General features: G+C 29.1%; 1 protein-coding gene across 1 annotated transcript in view; it reads left to right on the plus strand.

Annotated features, from left to right (window-relative positions):
* The window catches only part of Gycalpha99B (guanylate cyclase 1 soluble subunit alpha 2), a 305,824-nt gene that overhangs the window by 149,034 nt on the left and 132,154 nt on the right, over window positions 1–24,636 (plus strand). The window contains exons 8-9 of the mRNA XM_089226659.1: window positions 5,559–5,698; window positions 13,388–13,567. Coding sequence (XP_089082785.1) covers window positions 5,559–5,698; window positions 13,388–13,567 — 320 coding nt within the window. The remainder of the gene's footprint in view (window positions 1–5,558; window positions 5,699–13,387; window positions 13,568–24,636) is intronic.

Consider the following 24,636-nt stretch of genomic DNA (forward strand, 5'->3'; position numbering starts at 1 on the left):
AATACATTTATTTACCGAAATCAGTTTAATTGATTAAGTGATCATTAAATTGTATATTTTTTCTTTAACCAGTTAAAACATATTTTGAGTTATACAATATAATAATATAATGTACTTATATTGTAATATAGTTATTATATTTGCTTTATAATATTTGTAAAAGAAAATTTTAATTTATATTTTTTTTCCTTTATTGTTATATACACAATTTGTATCTCAAGGGTACAATAATATAATGGGTATTAGCTAAAATACAAAAATTATAATACATGAATAACTTTCATAAAAGCAGGGTGGCTGCAGTGATGACACTTTTAAGTGAGGTTGTACATTAATTTATGTAAAAAAAATTCTGTCATCGGGTGTCTACATCAGTATATTATTATTATTATTTTATTGATCTTAAGCATTTGCAACTATAGCAATTAGCATTTTTTTAGGAGGGGTTAAGAAAAGTTGAAAAACACGTATGTGTGTGTGTGTGTGTGTTGGGGGGGGGGGATGAAGAATTCGTTACTAAAAACCAGGGTGGTCACCCATCTGGAAACCAGCGACGTTAGCCGTTGCTTTATCCCAGAATACGTTTGTGACTGAAGTGAGCAACCTAGAAACTCCAGTTGATATTATTATTATTATTATTATTGTTGTTGTTGTTGTTGTTGTTGTTGTTGTTGTTGTTGTTGTTGTTGTAGTTGTAATATTATTTATTATTTTATTTCGTTTTTGTATTTTGTTTGTGTAATAAAATATTATCGTAAAATAATATTATGACTGTCATCATTTCTGAACTGATATTTTTATTCGAAGATCTCTTAAGAAACAAAAATTACAATTATTACGTGATTTTAATCACATCAATATGAACTGTTTCAATTTTTTATGATAATATAGTTAAAAATGTATTTAATCAGGAATCGAAACCATTTCTAATTTTAACGGATACGGTTTCAGTTTTTGAGAATGGTTTTCTACTTTTTATAGTTTTGATTTAGGGTTTAGATCGATTTTTCAAATTTTTTGGTTTTGGTTTTGGTTTCAAAAAAGGTTTTTAAAGTTTGTCAATTTGGGCGGTGGTAAACTCTCCCGATTTTTAAAACTAGTAAACTCTCCTGATGGTAAACTCTCCCGGGTAAATATTATGTTTACCTGAAAGAAATGTGCAAACTCTCCCGAGTTATTTTAAATGTTATTGCTACCCTATGAATTAGTTACACTGCAGAGATTTTTATTATGAATTGTATAACCGTATTTAATCTGTATTTATCTTGTGTTAACTTGTATTTGTCATTTAAATATTCAACTACCGTTAAAGTATTTTTACACATAACTTAAATAAATTTATACTCCTTCATCTTTTTTGGACATTTACAAACAACATTTTATTTAATACTTTTTCTATCATAACTCATAAGCTGTTTGTGCTATTTCTAACAAATGGAAACAATAAGGACGTGAATAGAGCCGCATAGGAGCGAACTAAATAACCATAATTGTGATATTTTTATTTTGAACCAATAAGTAAAGTAATAATATAAAAAAGCGGGAAAGTGGATATCACTGTGCTGTACAGTAGGTTACAAGTGGGTTAATATAATGGATGGAATTAAATTTGAATCCAATGATATTATATCATTGTATAAGAAAAACGATTCTGAGCAGAGACGGTTTATCTGTCTGAGATATATTATTATATATATAAATACTTATTAAAATATATGACTTTTCGGTGGACATTTTTTTTTTTGATAAAAGTAAACAAACTTATTAAATAAAAGTTTTATGAATTTCTACCTTAAAATAATTTGTGAATTTTCGTGATTTTTACGTCTTTTGTCAATGTTTATAAAAAAAATTGTGACTACGTATTTTTAATATTTTTCAACTGCTATTGTAACACAATATGTCGGGAACCTTGTGTTAAATTTTCAAGGTTTTCTGCCCAACAAATACATTTTTATTGATATTAGTTTTAAAAAAACTAATAATGATCGAAAATCGCATATGCCTATGAATAGTTCCACTTAGGTCGGAAATTTGCATGGTAAATAGAATATACTTTTATAAACATTCGATGAAATTTTCATGTATCTATGGTCATTTGTTTTTAAGTTACATCAAAAGCCAAAATCGATTTTGTCGAAAACTGATTGTGCGTAATATTTCCCGTTTTCCATTAATATTTAGTTTGAGAATTTTTTACTTCTGAGTCCTCATAGTATCAACTAGATTCATTTTCTGATCTAATGAGGTACTTAAGTCGAAAATTGAAGCATTTTTACTGTCTCAAAATGTGATGACAGTCACAAAAAAAAAATACACACACACACGTCATCGTGGTGAAATCAATACATTCCTCAATCCGATCAAAATCTAATATACGTAAATAGAACAATATTCGTATTACCGAATAATATTTCGTAATACTGAATACCTAATGGCATGGTGATTTTTATTAATAAATTCGAACACAAAAATTCGAAAAAAATTATATAAGTTTTATATTTTAATTGGTTTCTCAAGAACGGATCATGAACGGTTTTTCAATTCTATGGTTTCGGTTCCGGTGTTCAATAATGAAAAAACCATGGTTCTAACCGTTTTTTTTTTTCAGAAACCGGTTTTGTTCCCTGTTATTAATATATTTTACAGCAAATATTCAATTAATGTTGGTTATTCTTGTGATTAACTAAGTGTCGAGCAGTATAATATTTTAATTCTATAATACCTATTGCTATAATTATAATATTAACCATACATTTTAAATTCAAGCATATTACATCTTATATAATCATATAATCATAAATGATCGCCATATGCAAGAAAAAAAAATAAATGATAATATTGATTTGTTAATAATATTTTAGTTACCCAGCCATACAGGTATTTGTTTATTAAGTAAAACTGATATTACAACGTGTACATCATTTCTGAATCTAATAGAGAAGATTTATTATTTTATTATATTATGTAGAAGTGAAAAACATATAGTTTCAAACTAACTTTGAACCTTATGCATCTGACCCTCATACTTCATTCTGGCTTAGGTTTCATATGCTACATGTTTCGTGTCCAAAAGGATAATCTCTTATATTCAAGACCATATTGTATTGGGATTTGGACAAAAAATTACATCGAATGCAACGATGGGAAACGTATAATTTCAAGTATACGCTACGTATAATATGAGAACGTTAGGATGGATACCATCCGGTGATAGAAGACTAAATTAATATACATATATGTTTATTCTACTGTTACGAACTGTTGATTATAATAATATTATAAACAAAGTTAAGAACTATGATATTTAATACACACAATTTTTTTTAAATAACTATTCTATTTCGCATTTGCGTAGTGGGATCAAATGGAATTGTTTTAGATCCAAAAACAGTTGTAAAATGACTAATTTTATAATCACCCCGTTTTAAATTATCCCAGTAAACTATTGGAATAAAAAAAAAAGAATTAATAAAAGTTTCACCATAACTTCGTTAATTTTTTTCGCACATTCACAGTCATTCAAAATATTATAAAGGTTTAATTTAAATTCAAATCAAATAATAACAACCACCTACCTATTTCATTTTGGGATCTTATGATTTTGAATTGTATACCTTTTAAATTTAATAAAATAAATAAGAAATTTTCATAAATAATATTTTAAATAAAATTGTGAATATTACTTTTGATTATTCTCGTGTTATTGATTGATAGTAAAATTTAACTTTAATTTGACTTAATAATAAATCATCATTTTAATATGGACGGATAATTGTCTGGAATCTACTAATAATTTAATGAGAAGTTACTTAGCCTTCAAACAGTTCAAACCATTTTTCGTGACACGTTTACTATTCATAATTATTTATCCTGTGATTTGAGATAAACAAAATATAGTTATATTATAATTTTTTAATTTTATGATGCGGTTGATACATTTTTCTGTCTTTCATTTCTATATTCAATAATTATTTTAAATGACAAATTTTAGTGAAACGTGTCACAGCAAAGGCTTTTTAGTAATAGGCCCACCTACTCAAAGCAGTTGAAACAAATCAAATAATATTTGACTAATACTGTCTTACAATTTAAACATATAATCTTCTAAGATAAAAGATAAACAATATTAAATACTAATTAATCAATTTAACCATTAACAGGTCAATGGATCAGTTGTTTTGGCTGCATAAATCATGATTCTACCAAATTCTACCGCCAATCTCGTTATACTGCTTAGTCCACTATAAAAATTTCATCTTAATGATTTAAATATTAAATCTCACTTTACTTGGTTTAGCCAAAGTTCTAGTGGTTTTTCTCGTGTAAGTGTCAAATTAGGCTTTGTTACTAGTTTAACTACTGGATTAATAACATTAAAAAAATTAAAATAAATAAATAATATAAGCGTTTGACATACTATTAACAATTAATTAAATAGCACAAAGCACATATTTTAAATTCATAAAAAAATTAAACATTTAAACTAAATATTAAAAAAATGTTTAACTACCAAGAAATTATGGGTTATTATAATACAATTGTGTATTCAAATGTATTGATACCTACTAACCAATATATTTATCTGTATAGTTTATTAGTTATTTCAAATAATAATAATTGAACATCAACAATATTCTAATGGTAAATTGAATGGTACAAGATTTACGTCAATATTATAAATTTAATAACTAAAAGAACATACTTACTAATTTAATTAAAACTTACAAATTTACTATTTTTTTTATTAAATAAGTGTTTATAAATATTAATGAATAAAAGTGCTTAAATATTAAGAATGATTAAATTATACATAATTGAGTTTTAAAAAAAACTTAAATGTTTTGAACTGATTAACATCAAGTTTAATAAGATTTTATACTGAGGGTACATCATATTTTTTCCAGGAATTTAAGTGTTATTCAATAAGATTTGCAACAACTTTGAAATAGTGATTAAAATGTCAAAACTTTCACTGCAAAATATATTTTTTTGAGTTAAGAATTTTTATATAATTACTATTTTATTGATCTACATAATCATTAATAAACACACATATATTATAATATATATATATACATATTCAATATTAATTAGTATTTGCGTATTATTATCAAACATTTTTTCAAAAAAAAGAAATGATACATAAACATCAACAGTTCATCAAAAAAATATTTTATTCGGAAAAATATAACTAATTAACCAATATTATTAAGAAGGCGTCGTGTATAGGCAAAATACAAACATAATAATACTATTATGAACTCAATTATTTACAGTGACAGTTTTTTTTTTTAATTTGAAAATGTATTGTATTTATGATATAAGTAATGATTTAATTGTAGATAATATATAGTATTATATAGAAAAAATGAATATAAACGTGTTGGTGATTACAGTACATAATATTATATAATGTGATAATATTATTAATTATAAATTACGTAAATATCAAAACGGTATTACTATAACTATGGCGTAAGCGTATAATATTTAGCAGTAGGCTGGTACATTAAACATAATAAATTAATAACAAATCGTCTATTTTGTGTTCTCAGGTCGATCGATTCACACGTATTTCAAAATCAGAAGACCGAAAAACGTTCGACTCTCGTTCGACGGCATCGTGAACAGAGCTAACTCGCCGTTCGTGTTGACACTGTGCCTACCTGAACCGCTTAATCACAATTCCGCCGAGGTAAACACAAGTTTTTTTATCAATTAAACAGTTATCTCTTCGAGCGTTATACGTAGTTATAGCCGTTATAAGTATCTTCTAATTATTTCATTGCGCTATCCCACGCCCCAAAGAACCTTCTGCAATCGAACTCGTTCAAAATTATTGAAATTTAATGTATGTACTATAGCTATAGTACAAGCATTGCATACCTCCGACTGATGGTTCGATTTTAATGGATTGCATTGTAAACATTTGAATTTAATAACACGTGGCGTACAGTTTTTTTTAAAATAAAATTAAGAAATTAACTAACTAACGAAACTACAGTCTGCAACAATAATATCGTCTTATAGTCGTCTTAATATTATTATATTATTAATATATTTGTCAGACGGTTTTCGTTTGTTAATAATAAATAAAAGTAATAATATTGTTGTTCTATACACGTCCCGTGTGTGATCACTACGCGTGTGCACAATATAATAAAATAATAATATAATAACGCGTTATACGGCCTCAGACGTTTTAACTCCATTCGTCGTGTTTACTCGCGTCAGACAGCGTCTCTGCCAGAATCAAATATCTGTCAGCGTGCTTCCGACTCGGGATCAACGGATTAAGCTCCTCTGATAAGTCATTACGGTGGTCTTCTCTGGGTATAGATCTAACGTGGGTGCGTTGACGAAATGTCACCAGTTCTAAGCGAACGGTTTATCGGCTTAACTGCAGCTGCAGCAGACGCTGCGTCTATAGCATATTGTACAATATTAGACGCTATTTGGCTAGAATTTTACTAGAACACTATAGTGCTTTTGACTTATTGTTTTTATATTGTTATTATTATATGTATTCCGTTTTGTTTTTTTCAACTTTCGGCTTTCGTCGGAGTTAAAGAGTATACAGCAATATTTTTGGATATAGCACGTCCCATAAGGTTCTAGACACTCCGAAATAATATCAACAATTAGCGGCCATATATTTGGAAGAAGACATTGGTTTCCACATGATTATCGTTCAATTTCTTATCAGTGTCCATTTTAATTTATTTATTCTGTGATCTTACTTTCAACTACAACTATCAATACTGTCACCGTCTATAATATTCCGATGATAAATATGTAACGAAATTCAATCACGAAACTAATCACACTAAATTATATGGCGTCTATGTTATGTATGAAATATATCAGATTTTATACAATGTGATGACCAAGTTGTCAGAGTAGAATATTATTTTCAATATGACGACATCGTGGAATCGCAGCTTAACTTTATCCTAAACTTTCTTAAATAATTATTAATTTTTAAATTGTTTGTGTTTTGTTACCACGTCAGAATTAAGCTCTGATAAGTAATTACGGTGGTCTTCTCTGGATCTAGCTTGAGTGCGTTGATACTTCACCCGGTCGAATAATATTATTATTGCCGAGTAAACGGCTTATTGGATTAACTACAGCTGCAGTAGACGCAGCATCCCGCAGATAAACGACATTCTATATTACTTGGACAGCGTGGATTTTGACTTATTATTTTTCTATTATTAAATCATGATTTTTTTTTTTTAGTTTGTTTCGATTTCCTGTTGTCATAAGAGCAACGATACGTTCTGATATACGTTTTACCTTTAATCACAACAATTGTATCCATCTATAATATTGTGATGAAGTACGATTGGGCATGTGGCGAGATCCAATCTCTAATTAATCACACTATCAGGTTTTAAACACTGTGATTACCGAGTTATCAGAGTAGAATATTTTTGATTCATTATGAAATTACAGTAATTTGTTTACCAAACTATTTTCTCAGCATGCCACATTTTTTAAAATTAAAAATAGTTCTAACTTATAATTTTTTGTTCCACAACATATATTTATAGTTTAATGTGTTTTGAAATATTTCGATACATAGACATAGTATTTGAAACGAAGAGTTAATTAGTAATAACTTATACGTACTTACATAAAATTGACATGATCAGTGTTCAGTATAGTTGTACCCGTGTACCACCAAAATGTTCGTCCACTAATCCGCACATCTAAATTTTAAATATTTTAATTGAATCAACTACTTGTTCGAAATTTAATTGGTATAAATCGGAGTATTCTAAATAATAATTGACTTTGGAATATGAAATTAAAAAATTAAGCTATGTTGTGATAAAAATATAACAAATTATTCGTAATTTTTTTTAACAAAACTTTGTTCATCATACATGATATTTTTTTTAAATGTTAAATTTGTAGTTACAAATAGTGAAATAGTTGAACTTATATAATATTATATATTATTTCTATACACGCATATACCTAGTAACAATTAATCTATAGCCTATAAGCATTGTAGTCATAATATTATTATGGTGTGCCTATTTAATATTCTACGAGTAAAAAGTTAATAAAACGAGATAGGTGCATCTAAATTCATGTAGGTTTAAGTTTCTTATATTTATTGAAGATAATTATCCTTTAAACTGTCTTAAAGTTGTAATTAATCTGGTTTATGTTAATGCAACATAGAGTATATGAACGGGTTAATCTGTAGATTATTCCAAAACTTTTCCAAGGTAAAAAACAAATTAATGGGCATCTAGGGTCTGATAATTTTGCTATCATTTACCAAAACTTCATTTTAATTAAAAGTAAGCCTACTCAATAAGTAGTTTATTAATCTGATTTTCCACTTATTACGATTATGATTGTAAATATAATAAATTTACATAATGTGATGCATTACATACAGTGTGTCCCAATATAATTTACTATAGCTGATTCTCGTGCATTTCGGTTCCCGTTAAAAATACCAACTCTATATGATTCAAAATATTTGTGTTTAATTCGTTGTTTAATACCCGGCTAGCCATGTTCAAAACTTCCCGTAATGAATTCCCGTGGATTTACTCTATCTTAATCTCCATTAAAGATTTTTAACACATAGAACACAGGACTAAAACTATATTCAATCCTAATATTTTCTCGCATTTTTAACTTTGTAATGGTGAAATAATTTTTAGAATTGGTACCAGTGCCGTAAAAATCAAGGTGCAGGTGGTGCACAGCACTGGGGCCCATAATGCCCCTAGGGCTCTTGGTGGATAGATGTCAATTTTTTTTTAAATTTGATTCATTATAATTTTATTATTATTTTGTATTTAACTTCATATCACAAAATGTAAATGTCTGGTTCGTTATATTCTATGGTTTTACTTGGAATCGCTAATCAAAATATTGAGAAAATTTACTAAACCAAGAGTGACATAAATAGATTTGTTGATTATTATACGCGATACCAATACACACACAAACTAACAATGTACTCGGGAATCAGAGCGGTCCGTTCTATGTAACTACGTTGACACGTTGTACACCCCTGTCGATATAATATACCGAATACCGATCGTCAGACGACAATACGATATTAATTATATTATTTTAACTATTGGCTAATAATTTTTTTGTAACTCTTAATATACAAAAATTAAGATGTTCTAACAGCTTGTATAATTTTGTTAACAATTCCTGTAACTGTTGGTTCAGCTGAAAGATCTTTCTCCAAACATAAATTAATAAAAATTACTTGAGGATTTCTACTTCCCAAGAAAGATTAAGCAATATATTATCAGTATAAACATTGAAAGAGGTCGCACTGATGAAATAAATATTGAAAAAATTATTGTCGATTTCAAAAATGCTAAGGCTCGAAAGAAAATGCTTTTATAACACTTAATCATTATAAAAATATAAAATATGTAATAGCTATTATATAATAATAGAAATTATTATTTTTATTTTTATTTTTGGTGTTACATGAAAACTAAAACTAAAATTGTTATTTTTATATTTATTATAAATCGTTTTTGTAGGAACAATAATCATATTATATATTTTAAATATTAACTTATATTTATACTATGTGCCTATGTAGATTATTACAAGTTTTTTGTGTTAATAAAATCTACTCAATATAAAATTGTGATCCTGTATACCTATTATACCTACTACATTTAAGCTCTACATAGAATTGTTTCAACGTGAGAATTATAAATCGGTTGTTTATAACGTAATATATCCACAAATACTAAACTATCTAAGAAGTAAAAATTCCAAAAATATGAAGTTAGTCTGAATTTTTTATGTATCTCAAAAAAGGGGGGCCCATATGCATTTATTTGCACCTGGGTCTTTGACTCTCTAGTTACGGCACTGATTGGTACCTAATAAAAAATTACTCATTTTTTATTCGAACCTAACCAATCGATATTTTTTTGAGAGGCATAACTCCCAGAAATGGCGTTATTATAACAAAAAAAAACACAAAATATCTATAAAAACTTTTAATGTCTTAGACGCATGGAAACAAATTAATAACAAACGTGCAATGGAAATAAATAATAAGAAATTTAGGAATAATTATTTCTTTTGCATTAATCATTATTATTATTAATGTATGTGTCAAAAATAGTATAAGTATAATATATTTAAATTTGTCCCGAAATATTGCTATAGGTATTTGTACACACCTATCAACACCTACTTTATGAGATTATTATTAATTTCTGAAAGTTTTTTCATAAAAATACATTGAAAAAATAAAATGTAAACCTACTATTTAATTCGGTCGTTTGGTGGTTCTAGCATATTTATGTATCGTTTATCATGATATTAAAAATGTCGGTTCGGCTTTAATATAGGTAACAATAACAACACTGAGAATATTATGTTTCAAAGTATAGTCATTATGGAAGCACGATAGTCAAGTATGATATCTACTATGATGCACGACAGATATAGATACTTATGTAAATATACCATGATAAATCAACCAAATTACGGTGGTTCGTTGAACCTACACACATGCCGACTAGTAAATAACAGCGTTACGGTGACGTTGAAAACTCGTCTAATTAGTGTTCTAGAACATTTAGCCATTAAAATGCACTCGTGTACCATGGTCGTACGATAGGGTCATATTGAACGTTCGTCACTACAGACCGTTCCTCATATGCGCACGCATGTAAATAATATTATTATATTATATTATACACAAACACAAATACTATACATATACATATTACACACACATATATATATATATATGGGTACATGATACGGCGGACGTTTCGGTATAAAGTATTATATTCGCGACGAAATAATGACGTGCAATAGAATGCCCTCTGGCAGGTTTCACGATATATAATAATATGTACGGACGTTATATCTGGTACCTATACCTGACGCGTAATTTCGATATAAGGACCGCGCGCGATGATGGGAAACGAGTGAAGGTATAATATTATACACGCAATAATACTATTATATACGCAAATCGAAAACGCTCGAGAACCTACAGGTACTTCATATTAATAATAGGTGTGTACACGTTATATACATATATAAATATATATAGGTACATTTTGCACAAAAAGCGTGTGTAACATGTGCACGTGTATGAAATAATAATATATATATATAAAGTGCACACTCAATACAGGTAGGGTTTTTATTTGCGGTGAAAACGTCGACGCGCGGTATGTATAAAACGTGGCCTTTTCTATAAATATATATATAAACACGACTACGTATATTATTACGACCAAACGGGTCAATTATTCAAATTCGGAAATTTCGAAAATGCATTTACGTAAAACACCGTGGCGATGGCGACGGTAATTTCATACGTTCCACGGAGGGGTGCAGGTGGCGGCGGCGGAAATGAACTCTTAATTTATTATTTATTTTTCGTACTCCGCGCGCTCATACCGCGGTAGTAGTTGTTCTACATTGGAATTATTTTCGGACGGCGATTGATGCCCACCGCGGCTCGTGTGCAGTATATAGTGATGAGATACGCGCGGCGTAGATCGGTAGACGTGTCGGAATTCACGAGAAGCCATAAACGGCGAATCGTTAAAATAAAGTCGGCCGATTAATTTACATTTTGACGAGTCTATAGTACTTAGTAAGTTATGCAGTCGTCTTAAACATGACGACGTAGCGTTTGTTAGTGACAAAATCGGAAAACGACGGCGGATACGCGCGCTATGCGATCGTCGTTACAACTGCGGAACTGTGTGCTAGCGATGCCATAACACATAATAATATTGACTTCGGTAGGAACCGATCACGTTAGCCCGATGACAGAAGAAGCTGAGGGAGATGAGTAAAAAGAAAAACAGTATAATACCACCCACCCCAATTACTACAGTTTAGTGTATACCTAGTTTGCGTGTATACACTCCGACAGTGACAGCCACGGACGGTGACTATGGTTTTGCAATAAAATATTATGGAACTATATATTATATACACACATAGGTGGCGACCCTGTAAAATATTGAAGGGGCTCAATAAATATTAATTTAATACAAGATTCTTTCAAAGATAAAGATAATTATAGTAAAATGAAAATTGTATATATATATACAAACGATAGGTAGTGTAATTTGTATTGAAGTACGATATTGTTTTTTTTTAAATATTTTCCTCCCTGGCTTTAACTTCGAATTTATTTTTTTAGCGGAACAAAGCTTCCCCCTATAAGCAACTCTACCTCTCTCTCGATATCCACCTATGGATGTTCATAGAGCCTAAACTATACATTTTCCTTGAACTACATGCTTGAAATACTTTCTAAAATATATGCGTACCTACATGTGTCTACTGTAAACAAAATCGTAAGCGTATACGGTGAACATTTTTCCACTCTTGCGCCTCATACAATATTGATGTCCAGTGCACGGCTCGTGTGTGCAGTGAGATATGCGTGTAGGTCGATCGACCCGTTGGAATTTGAGTGAAACTTTAAATGGCGAATCGTTCGAATGAAGACCAGCTGATTAATTTACACGCCGACGGGCCATACGCGATTCTGTCGAGGTATAAAATAGGACGTGACGTTGACAATGACGAAAGCTAGAAACGGTGGCGGCGGAGGAATGCGATGAGAGATTGTCGTTAAAATTGCATAACTGTGTGCTCGCGATGACAAAAGCGCCTAATAATATTGGTTGTGTACGGAAAAAGCGGATGTAGAGGAATAATAAGAAAATCGTTCCTACCACATTACCACAGTTCAGTTTAATATATTTTTCGTATATTCAGGCGGCGGCGGCGGAAACTGTAGTTTTCGAAATAAAATATTATATAGTTATTGCAGCGTCTATATTATACACTTTTCTCAAACAACATGTTTGCAATATTGACCAAATAATATGCGCACACGTGTTTCTTACTGCAGACGAAATCTCACTTGGCGTAAATGTGTATACGGTGAAAATATTCCACTCGATTGTTATATTATTATATTATAGTCATATCGATGACGATAGAAAATTTGTGTATTCTCAGACGCACATCTCAGACGTTAAGCAACAAGATACAATATATTATGTACTATATATATATATATATATATATATATATATATATATAGAGAGAGAGAGAGAGAGAGATAGAGCACTTGCCACTGTAATATATGAGAAAAACCACTGCAGTTTTACGAATACAAAATTCCAATCCGCAGAAACAATAATAATAATATTTCTGTACGGAAGAGTTTTGTTTCTATACATTGATTTACAACTGTAGAAAATCTGCGTTTTTTTAATAAAATAATAATAATATTAATAAAAACAAAAACACATCGATAACGTTATGTGTTTTCACTGATCACATTTTTTTTTTTTTTTTTTGTACATTTGTATCACAGGGTTTGGAGTTTAAAGGTCAAATGGTGTTGTGCAACGAGTCCGGATCGTTACTGTACGTCGGTTCACCATTGCTGGACGGACTGGACAGTCTTACCAGCAGGAGCCTGTTTATTTCAGACATACCATTGCACGATGCCACAAGAGACGTGATATTAATTGGTGAACAAGCCAGGGCTCAGGTATAAAACACAATAATCATAATATTATAAACACGGTGTAACTTAATAATTTGGTCTTCGTAAAAATTGAAAATGACCGATGTTTAACAACAATAATGTTACCAATTTATCTCCCCCTTGAGTAATACACAGTTATCAGAAATTTAAAATATGATCTTATAGTTAGGTTAGAATTGGTATTGATGTACTTTTGAATAGAAAAATGAGGGTAAGCATGATCATTCTGCATAATAATAATATGTATCTGTGTATATTATATCCATATATTTATGTAAACAATTATAATGCGATTGCAAATTTATTAACTACTGACTAATTGACACTAAAATGTACACAAATAGTCCTTGAGAATTGTGTTAGGATTAGGTTCATTGCTTTGTTTTTCAATCCTTATCGGTATAGGACTCACAAATTCATTTTGACTCCCCAAAAATCGATTTTGTTTGTTTGTATAATATATATATATTATGTAATATAGTTGCCTTTGGTTAAAGGAATAAAAAATAATTTTATGTAATTTATAATAATTATACATTATTATAGAAATATATACCTGTATTTTGTTATAAAAATGAATGCATATATATATTATAAATATATAAAGTTTCCCAAAAACTACTTGAACGATTTTGAAAAAAATCTCAAGAGTTATCAGTAAAGTGTAGAGAGGAGTTCGAATGATGTTCAAAAATATACCAAGCGCTATATACAATCTGCCATGGACGGATTGCCTATCTCGGTAAAATATTAGTTCACAAAAGCAAGGGATTCCAGCGCAGATTTTCCCGTTAAATGAGGTACAGTAAAACCAAAAGGTACCTATACAATTGCGCCGTATTCGTATGTATCTGTTCAGTTTTTTTTTTCTTGTACAAGGGAATTCGAGTTATACAACCTTATACATTTTATTTTAATACAATATAATATATAAATCGAGTCGTTATAATACCACGTGCATCCCGACATCTCTAACGGTGATACTTCCGGTGAATGGACGTTGGGGGTACTCAGTTCCAACACTCAGGGAACGAAGACGACAACGACTACCAGCGATGGCAGGACATAACACATAACAGACGTAGTGGGTGGTATCATGATGGTTTACGATTCGTATAGAATTTATGTCGACCTGCCACTTTGTCTGATCCACAGCAACAACAATAACAACAATATTATAAATAATCGTAATAATAATAATAATAATATCAATAAATATAGCGATGATAATTATGATAATGACACGGCGATTGACAGTGCTTTTCCGTACCCTTTCAGACGGTAACTATTCTCACCGGCTGCTTTACTCGAACATTATTGTACCTACAACACTAAACAACGGTTTCACGTATTTATTCCAAGAATGTGTTGGAATCAGTTTTCGTTATAATTGTCACGTTTGAATTAAAACATGGTGCGTCACGATTGTTTCACACTGTGATATAATAACTACATAAAATACATTTATCTGAAATAAAATAATTCTAAATCAAAAAGAAATTATCATACTCAATTTATACTCAAGCCCTAAAAATTCAGCTGGTCGAACCGGTATTATTATTTTAAAATTTATAAGCGGGAATATTTTAGGAATTTTATTTTATTTTCCCCTCCTCTCCTCATCAGGCCAAATGCAAATGCAAAAAAATTAAAATAAGGAATACGCACGCGGTTAGTTGATATTTTATTGCGTTTTGTATACACATGAGGATTCTAAAAAAAAAAAAAATACATTGCATAAACTCTATTAATTTTGACTCAATTTATAGTTGTCTTTTTATAATAAATGGTAACTTGCCCTACGATTCTTTCCTGTTTAAGTTTATTTCACTGGTGAAATATTAAAACGATTGAAGTCTAACAAATCACACCATTCACCCTACTTAAGATGGCACAGTACGATACGGTTTTTTTGAGTACCATTTTTTGCGCAATTACTATCTCAAATAAATAAGTTAAGCTCATTAAATTTTAATTGTTTTTTTTTTTTTTGCTGTTTAAACAAAAACAGGTATGGAGTGTTTTTAAACGTTCAAGTTGAATAACTGTACGTTTATAAAATCATAAAAAAATAATGTTGTTTTTATTTGGTTTTATAAATAATTTTTACAATTACAATTTACAGTAAAGTATTTGGTTTGAATAGAAATTATAATGATTACTGAAAAAATATATTGTTTAGAAACATCGAATTAATAGCATCCAACATTTTATTAGACACTGAAATAATAGTTTCTGATTTTGGTCTATAATACTTCATAATAGAATAATAAGGAACTCACGTTTATTGTTCTGAATATATTTCATCAGTTATAATATGAAGTCAATACTAAGTGGTGTAATAGTTGAACTCTCAAAATTGCATATACATATTTTTTAATTAACAAGAAATAAATCACATATATTTATGCAATTAATATTATTCTATTTGATATAATATAGAATAATATTCTTTAAATTAATATCCTCCTACGCACTGTAACTGTTGATATAGCTTCATGGTTAAGTTAGCTAGGTTAGGCTAAGTTATACTTAGCAGGCTGGTTTTAATATTGTAATAATAATATTATACTCAATACAATTTCTAATGTATGATAATATCAATATTTAATAAAACCTATGGGTAAAACGTTGTCAAACAAATTGTCTCAAGACGAGAAAACACTTTAACATGGAAATAATTCATTCGGTTGAAAAATAATGCCATACGTTTTGTACAGACTACGGAGCACAATATTTTTATTATTTTCGTATTTATTCATCATAAAATAATTAGGAACAATAATATATTATAATATATTTTGCTGTTACCTATTGTATTGTGTATCGACGACTGTATTTTATAGCGTCCATCGTAAAAAAAAAAATTGTCGAAATCTGAGAACATTTTTTGGTGGCATGAACAACAACTGAGTTAGATTCCATCAATGTAATAGGTAGTATAGGGTAATTCATTTTTTACGATTACGGTAGATCACGGTTGTATCCATCGTTAAACAGCTGATGACCGGCTATGTAAAATAAACGTAATCGTGGGAGCTGTTTACCGTCCTCGTCGGTGTAATAATGAAAATGGTCCACCAATTTAGGTGGCTCGTTAATAACAATTGTTAGTAATTTTTACCTCGGAATACTTAAGTCAGAAACAACAATCATGATCGTTGAAACGAATCATATTACTTTCGTACGCTTTCGTTTGTAGATTTTTTTTCTGTTTTTTTTTTTATATATAGATTTCTACGATTTAGGCGTCTTTCCGCCTTTGATTCACCTTACCTACGACTTATATAAAGATATAATATATTTATGCATGCATTATTACAGTGATAATCTTATTAAGATCGTACGTCCTGTTAAATCGCACTGAACCGTCGACAGACAAATTGAAAATCGTCTCCGTGTAAACGTTATCGCAAATGGGTTCCGGAAAACGGGTATGAGCGCTAAGTCGTCGTATATGCGCGCCGTTTGCAGTTAAAGGATTTACTGACCCACATAAAATAAGCCATAGAGATAAAGGGTTAAAACTCTTCTAAGATTCCTTAGACCTTTTCAGTAAACGACTTCAGTTGCATTGGGCCCATTTTGTGGTGATGGTGGAAATCGTTATAGCGGAAGCAACTCGGACCGAAGCACTCGGATACAGTCAACCACTCCATTATTTACGGTGTCTCGAGCCAGAGTTATACTTGATTGATATAAAAACGTTGTGCTAAAATAATAAGCGCATTATAAGCGTTATTTTTGCATGGAAATAATAAATAATATAAATATTTACGACGTGTGACGTATATCCGTTATTTAGGTTATGTAATGTGCGTGTTTTAATATCGATTGTACCGATTGATTTCCCGTCGTATGATTGTATACCTGTAGATTTTATTGCTGTTCCTTTTAAAATTTCACGTGATATCAATTAATGTATTTTAACTTAATGAATAAACCAAATCTAAACAGAATAGTTGCATAATATATAATGTAACATTCGTATTATTCCTGCAGTTCGCGATATGTTTTACTATTAAGTTTAAAAACATTGAAATAATATTATATTTTAATATTATACAAACAATTAATATTAATACAATTATTATTATAATTATATAATAATAATGGTGACGAAAAGAAAATAGTAACCATAAAATAATAATATTAGCGCAAAAGCTGTGCCTTAACGAACGGTTGTTAATCGATTCCACACTTTTTTCTCGATATATCTAAAAATGTTGAAAATATAATGTATAGAAGTTACTTACGAGTGTGTGTGTGTGTGTGTGTGTATTGCTTATTATCGACAATAACCTTACGCCAAATAATTCCATGTAATATAATATATTACACTGTATATATAGAAGTTATGCAAATTGAAAGGATATAATTCTATCAGACTGCAACGTAGACATTCCTACGACGACGACCTATAATACCACGCAATATAAATTTTGTATATATATATATATATATAATAATATTATGTATACATCAGTTCCGGAGAAACTCGAATAATCAAATATCGGCAAACGGGATTCAAGTTCAGCACATATAATCCTAGTTGGCGTGCACCGATTCGTCAAAAAACATGCACTTTTTTTATCATCGATTATTTTGGATAAACATAAAAAAAAGATTTAAGGATTACGTAAATTAGGTCATACGAAAGCACATGAATGTGATTCTCATTATTCGGTTCAAAAAAAATTTTTTGTTACGCCTATGCCGAAAGTTAAGTTTTCGATGATGGACGAAGCGTTGGAAAGCGATATTTTTCTGTCCAAATGGAGGGGGTGGGTGTAAAGTGGGAATTCCCAAAGTGTCCGGTGGTAAAATGGAAATCCCTAAAAACCTCACAGTGTATCAAGCTTACACAACCATGCACTGAAATCTATACCAAGGCCCTTAAAAAAACATAAGCTTTTGGTTACATCTTTTCTTGCATCACGCATGATCATATAGAACATATTATTTTTTTTAAATTAATTTGCACAGTTTCTGCATATTAAGTGCGTTGAACGTTACCGATAAGTTTATAACCCTATAAGTATTGTGTGGTGCAGGTTATACCAAAATAAAATTCTTCATGAAAATGTTTTTGTAGAATAGTCTGATTGTTGCATAGATCACTGTATTATCTTTGCCATAACCGACGAACGCAGCAGAACGTGATAAAAAAATATAGTTTGTGTTACTTGAGCCAGCCGACTATTGCGTCCGTGACTAAAAAAGCTAACTTCTCGCTCATGTCATACAATCTACTATTTCATTTTTAGTAATATAATTATAATCCTGAAACAATAATAAATTACTATAAAATATAAATTAATAAACTAAACTGTATGTATAATTATTGTATACTTAAAAAAAAATTAATACTTTACTTACGAATAAATATTATTATCATTATTATTATTATTAAATATTATTGTTAGTGAATGTTATTTATTGTGGGTAATACAGTGTAAACTTTAAGCATACAATTTTCCAACACAAATGATTATTTTTATCTACATATTATAACAGCATTATTTTAATGAACAATATTTTTAATTAAACTGTATCGAGATTAAAATGTTATATAATAGTCTTATGTATAAAATTATAAAATCTTTAACTGAAATAAAAAGCTAATAATGTCTACTTTTATAACAATAAATGTATATGTATACATTATTTAAAAAAATAAAAAAACAATTAACGTCTGTTGTAGTATACTCGAAAACAAAATATTTCATCATCATTACATATATTTTACCTTGAAATATTAATTTGGTCTTATAAACATATTTTATATTTATAATAATTATAATTATAATCTTTTCTAACCCAATAAAATAAATACCTAGTTACCAAGCTATAAATTGTGATTCACGTGACGATGATAATTCGTTAAATGTTTTATAAAATGTCAATTAAACTTTGTTAATACGTTCCTCTTAATAAATAATAATATGTAATACATATAGCATAATAATTATATTATATTATGATGTTTTTTAATGATAATCCATCATTTACACTGGGAATGTCCTAGTCTCTTGAATACTTTTATCTAATTTTATCTTAAACCTTCATACTTAATTTTTTAGCCCATCTTAAATCATTTATATATATATATATATATAAGTAGAAGTAAAAGTATTTATTTATTTACATGTGATTCACTAAGTATGATCACCCCTATTGTTTCTTTTAGTAATGAAATTATTCAAATTCTGAATTTTGAAGTTTTAAAACAATTTTTGAATTAATTCTTCATTAGAATCATTTGAAAAATAGAATTTCAGTCATTACTCACTACATACCATTCTTCGAGTACTACAAAAAAAAAAAAATTAAAATAATGGTCTATGATAATATCCAAATATATTTAGAAATCAGGATTTAAATAACTATATTATTAAAGCAAACATAAAAGTAAGTATTTTTGATGAATCTCACTGAATCTATAAATTAATTAATAAATACGCCATGATATTAGTAAAAATAATATTGCATCTCAGTGCTTGGTGTCTATAGATACGGTTCACCGTACTGAATTATGCTGAGATTCAATAATTTCGAAACTTCGTCGCGCCCGTATTTAACCCTGTCCGGTGGGAGAATCTGAAATTCGTAATAAATCAAGCCGTATGTTGAAACTGTTTGACGGTATACTGCTGCGGGTCAAGTGCTAAGTCACCCTATAAAATCGACCGGTAAATGGCTATTAATTTCAAAATCGATTAAGTGCGGAAGCCACACAGAAATTATAACTATCGCGTACCAATAAATTTGAATCGACAATAATTGACGCTATTACGATGACCCAAAGATGTTTGTGGTTCGCTTTTTATGGGTTTTCAACGACCAAACAATTACGATTCGTACACAACATATATAATCAAAATTGTATTCATGAATTGTGGCGAGGGAATATAAAAAAAAAAAATCTCAATTATACATTTATTCAAAAACAGTATTTATAATTAGCTGGGATACACCTAATATTATAATCGATACTTTTTAGAAAATATTTTCTCTCCACAAATCACGAACGCAAGTAATATAGATACTACCTACTGATGCCCTTTACTATATTTATTTATTCTATGTAATTGTTTATTTTCACCAATTTCAACCAAGATATACTTACATAAATTTACATATATACGTATAAACAAAAAATAATCGTTCTCCATTTTCCGAATCAAAATCCCTGAGTGAGTTCATATTCATATTTAAAATGGGAATTTTTAAAAATTATTTCTTAGTGCACCTTTATATTGGCGTGATTCAAAGCCGTGGATGCGTTGTTAAATTGGTCAAGACAAAACATATGTGTGTAAAATATGTTAACCGATGATTACCTATAATATTCTAATATTTTAAATTGTAATTTAATTTTTAATTTTTATTATTACTATGATAGTACCGCGATAATAAGTGAAAATAATATTTATTTCAAAAATAAAACCGTATTGATTGTTTAGATAACCTCGTCATGTCCAGTCCAACGTGGGTGATTTCCCCCCCCCCGGTAAACTTGCTGACAACGTTTTGGCACCGAAACGACAAGTACCACGTCGTAGCCATTGAATTGGCTCATTGTTTATTTATCACCACCACCATCGATGGTGGTCACGATCTTTAAGTCATCAAAACTTGTGGTAAAAAACAAATCAGCAAATTAACGCCCAATCAACTGAGTAAACAATGGATAGAGATGCAATTTTGATTTGTAGTCGTTTGCGGCTGTGGTCGTCAAAGTTTATATCATGACCTATCGTTACACTTAACATAAAAATATTATCATATAATTTATTATTGGTGACGATAATATACGACAAAAATATCAAAAGTAATGTGCCTAAGGATTCTTTTGAAGTCATCCAGGAATATCAATTATCTTTAAAAATACAAGAAATATTTGAATCGTAGAAAATTGTGAATTAAATTTAGATAGCTAGTACGTATACTAACTAAAACTGTGTATTCTCGAACGTTTTAAAAAGTTTTAATTTTTCAATTTTCATAAAAATTATACACATTATCATGAATATAATATTATATTACATAATTATATTATATGCAATTTATTGTCATATGAATAATAGTCGTATACGGCTTTTCAGTGGTTGTAGTTATAGCCGACCGAATAAAATAATTATATTCATGATTTGCTTGTCGCACCATTCCGATCTCGTTTTCCGGCACGTATAAAATATAACAATAATTTTATATTATATTGTGCATCCCGTTGAAGATAAAATACCGATGTAAACGCTTGTAATAACGTACCTATATATACAAATTTAAAATGCGTACGTACCATTTGATTGTCTTGCAAAAAAATAAAAAAATAAAATAACCAAATTTGTAGTGTTTCCCGGGGCTTGCATAATATTCCCATTTAAACAATATAGGATAAGATTACGGTGAACATTTTCGCTTACAGGCGCGTGCGTGCGTGCGCATGCAATTTGACAGCCGAGGTCGAGGAACCGATAATAATTGTCTCGTTCAGAGATTCACGTCTTTTTCAGTTAAGTACAACAAAATCGCGTGCACATTAGACATTTAGAGCGAATATGTGTGTTTTCCAATAGGTATATACTATTTATACCATTCGATGTTGCCGCAGACAAACGTAATAGTTCATCGGAAGTAACTATTTCGATAAGCGCGTATAACTTGACGTCTACCAGACGTGATCATTATTACGTCTTGAGCGTATATGGTTCGACCTAAAAATGAGTTTCATTTGCCCGCTATTTCAGTGGTTTTCAAACTTTTTTGAATCGCGACCCCCATTTTTATTCATCAAAATTTGATTTGATTACTGATAAAATATTTATATGGTATAAGATTTTGATTAATTATTTACACTTAAAAATTTAATTAATCTATAATACAACTATATAAGCTGTCGATAAGAATATAAGATTATACTCCTCAGCATGTTATTGTATAGATATTGAACAATATAAAAAATTAACTTTAATTTATTTTTAAATAAAATGGAAAAATAATTTCGTCTATTATTTTTGGCGACTCCCAGGTTGAAAACCACTGTACTATATATTAATTTTGGCAATGTTTTTAAACTTCACGCATTGTTTTCGCCCCTTCCGTCGACCGATCTCATATAACAGACGATTACTTGACTTTTCTTTTTCATTTTTAATACCACTACTGCCGCCGTCAGTTTCTCTGAAATTTATTATACGCTCTATTCTATATTGGTGTGGATAAGTATATCCTTATATATATAACTTTGTAGTTTGATATAGAAAATAAGTTTAATAATATCATTATGATATAACTAACGTAGGGAAATGTTCAATGTATTCTATTAAAATTGAATAGAACCATACTCTTCGTATAACCGTTAATAACTAATATTAAATAGGTACAAGTTTTAAATTAAATTCATATACTAAAATAAAATACCTGTATAGGTATAAGTATTAAAAAGTTGCTGCATCTCGAAAAGTTATGAAATGGATTTCCAAGTTCTTGTATATGCTATAAAATAAAACGAAAATTATATTTAAAAAATAATTTGACAGTTGTTGTTTCATTTTACTCGATACGACTCACAAACTTTTAAACCATTAGGAGAAAATGTTTGACATTCTTTTTCTTTTCAATTAATCTAATAAAAATAATACTTTCAAATAGACGCAGAACATAATATAGATACCTACTACCTACCTAAAATTCAAATTCAAAGCGTACACCACTGCAGTTTTAAAATGCCTTTGAAAAACTATTTACAAATTTTCAATGTATTTATTTGTTTTATTTTACACAAGACTTTATAATATACACAGTGTTCATCTGGTTACACTAAGCCAGCTACATCTGGATTGTTTTCTCAATTCAAACCAATTAAATAGAATAACGAATGACTTTAAGTGGCTTTTCATGTTGTATTTCGCGTAGGTATACTATTATTATTTGTCATTTCTTATCTACATCCATGTATTATTAATACAATATAGGTGTCCTACTCGTATGTTTTATGATTATTACTCGAAAATCACATAATTATTGAAATATTAGTTGATGATTCATCTTTAGTACCTAAGGATATATATATATATATATACATACCTATATATATATATATATATACCCATCTTTATACCCTAGGTATACTAAATATGTGTGATAATTAATTATTAAAAGTCAATATTTATATTACACATGTAAAATAGACTGCAGTGCATATTATTATTATAATAACATTTTATATTATACAAAGTAATTATTGGTGTAACATGATATTGTATAACAAAATATGTATAACCAAATACCATGTTTAAATTACTTTTATGAAAATTGTTATTATTCAAGCACAAAACATGGCCACCGTATTTTTACCGAAAGGCTTAAAACAAGCCATCACTGCACCAGATTACCGTAAATATTTGAAACTGAAACAACATAACCTTTTGAAATGCAACAATAATATAATAACGTTATGTTGTACATAAAAATGCTACATAATAGAACGATTTCCATTAAATTTACGATTTTGAAAACCACAACGAACGCAAACGTCCCCACGTGATATTATTATAACGACGATCGATGCCGTTCTATAATCTGAACGTTTACACTGACCAACCAATAAGATAAACAACCACTGTAAATGCCTTCGGGTATAACGTCCGTTTTAAGTGTTCAACTATTATCACGACTCTTTATATTTATATTTATTGTATATATTATTGTATATTATAAATATAATTTGGCCATAGGATCAATTCAATACCGAAGAATTGGCTTAATAATATATCTTTTTAAATAATGTTTTATATATTATCATGGATTTATACTACGTTTTAATAATTGTAATTTTCAAGTATAATAATAATACATCATTGTAATATTATACCATCCTTTTTCGACGACAAATTAATATTATTAAAAGTCTAACCGACGTAAAGATATACGTATATAAGTACCTACTATATCATAGTAATATAATTTAACATATTATTATTATTTTTAAATAAATATTAACCATAATTCACCCATTACGAAAACATACTATTTTAATGAGATCAACGTGTATTCATCACATCAGA

This window comes from Diuraphis noxia, unplaced genomic scaffold, assembly GCF_037042655.1.
Source record: "Diuraphis noxia isolate RWA-SAM2 unplaced genomic scaffold, SU_Dnox_SAM2 contig0004, whole genome shotgun sequence".
NCBI classification, from domain to species: domain Eukaryota; kingdom Metazoa; phylum Arthropoda; class Insecta; order Hemiptera; family Aphididae; genus Diuraphis; species Diuraphis noxia.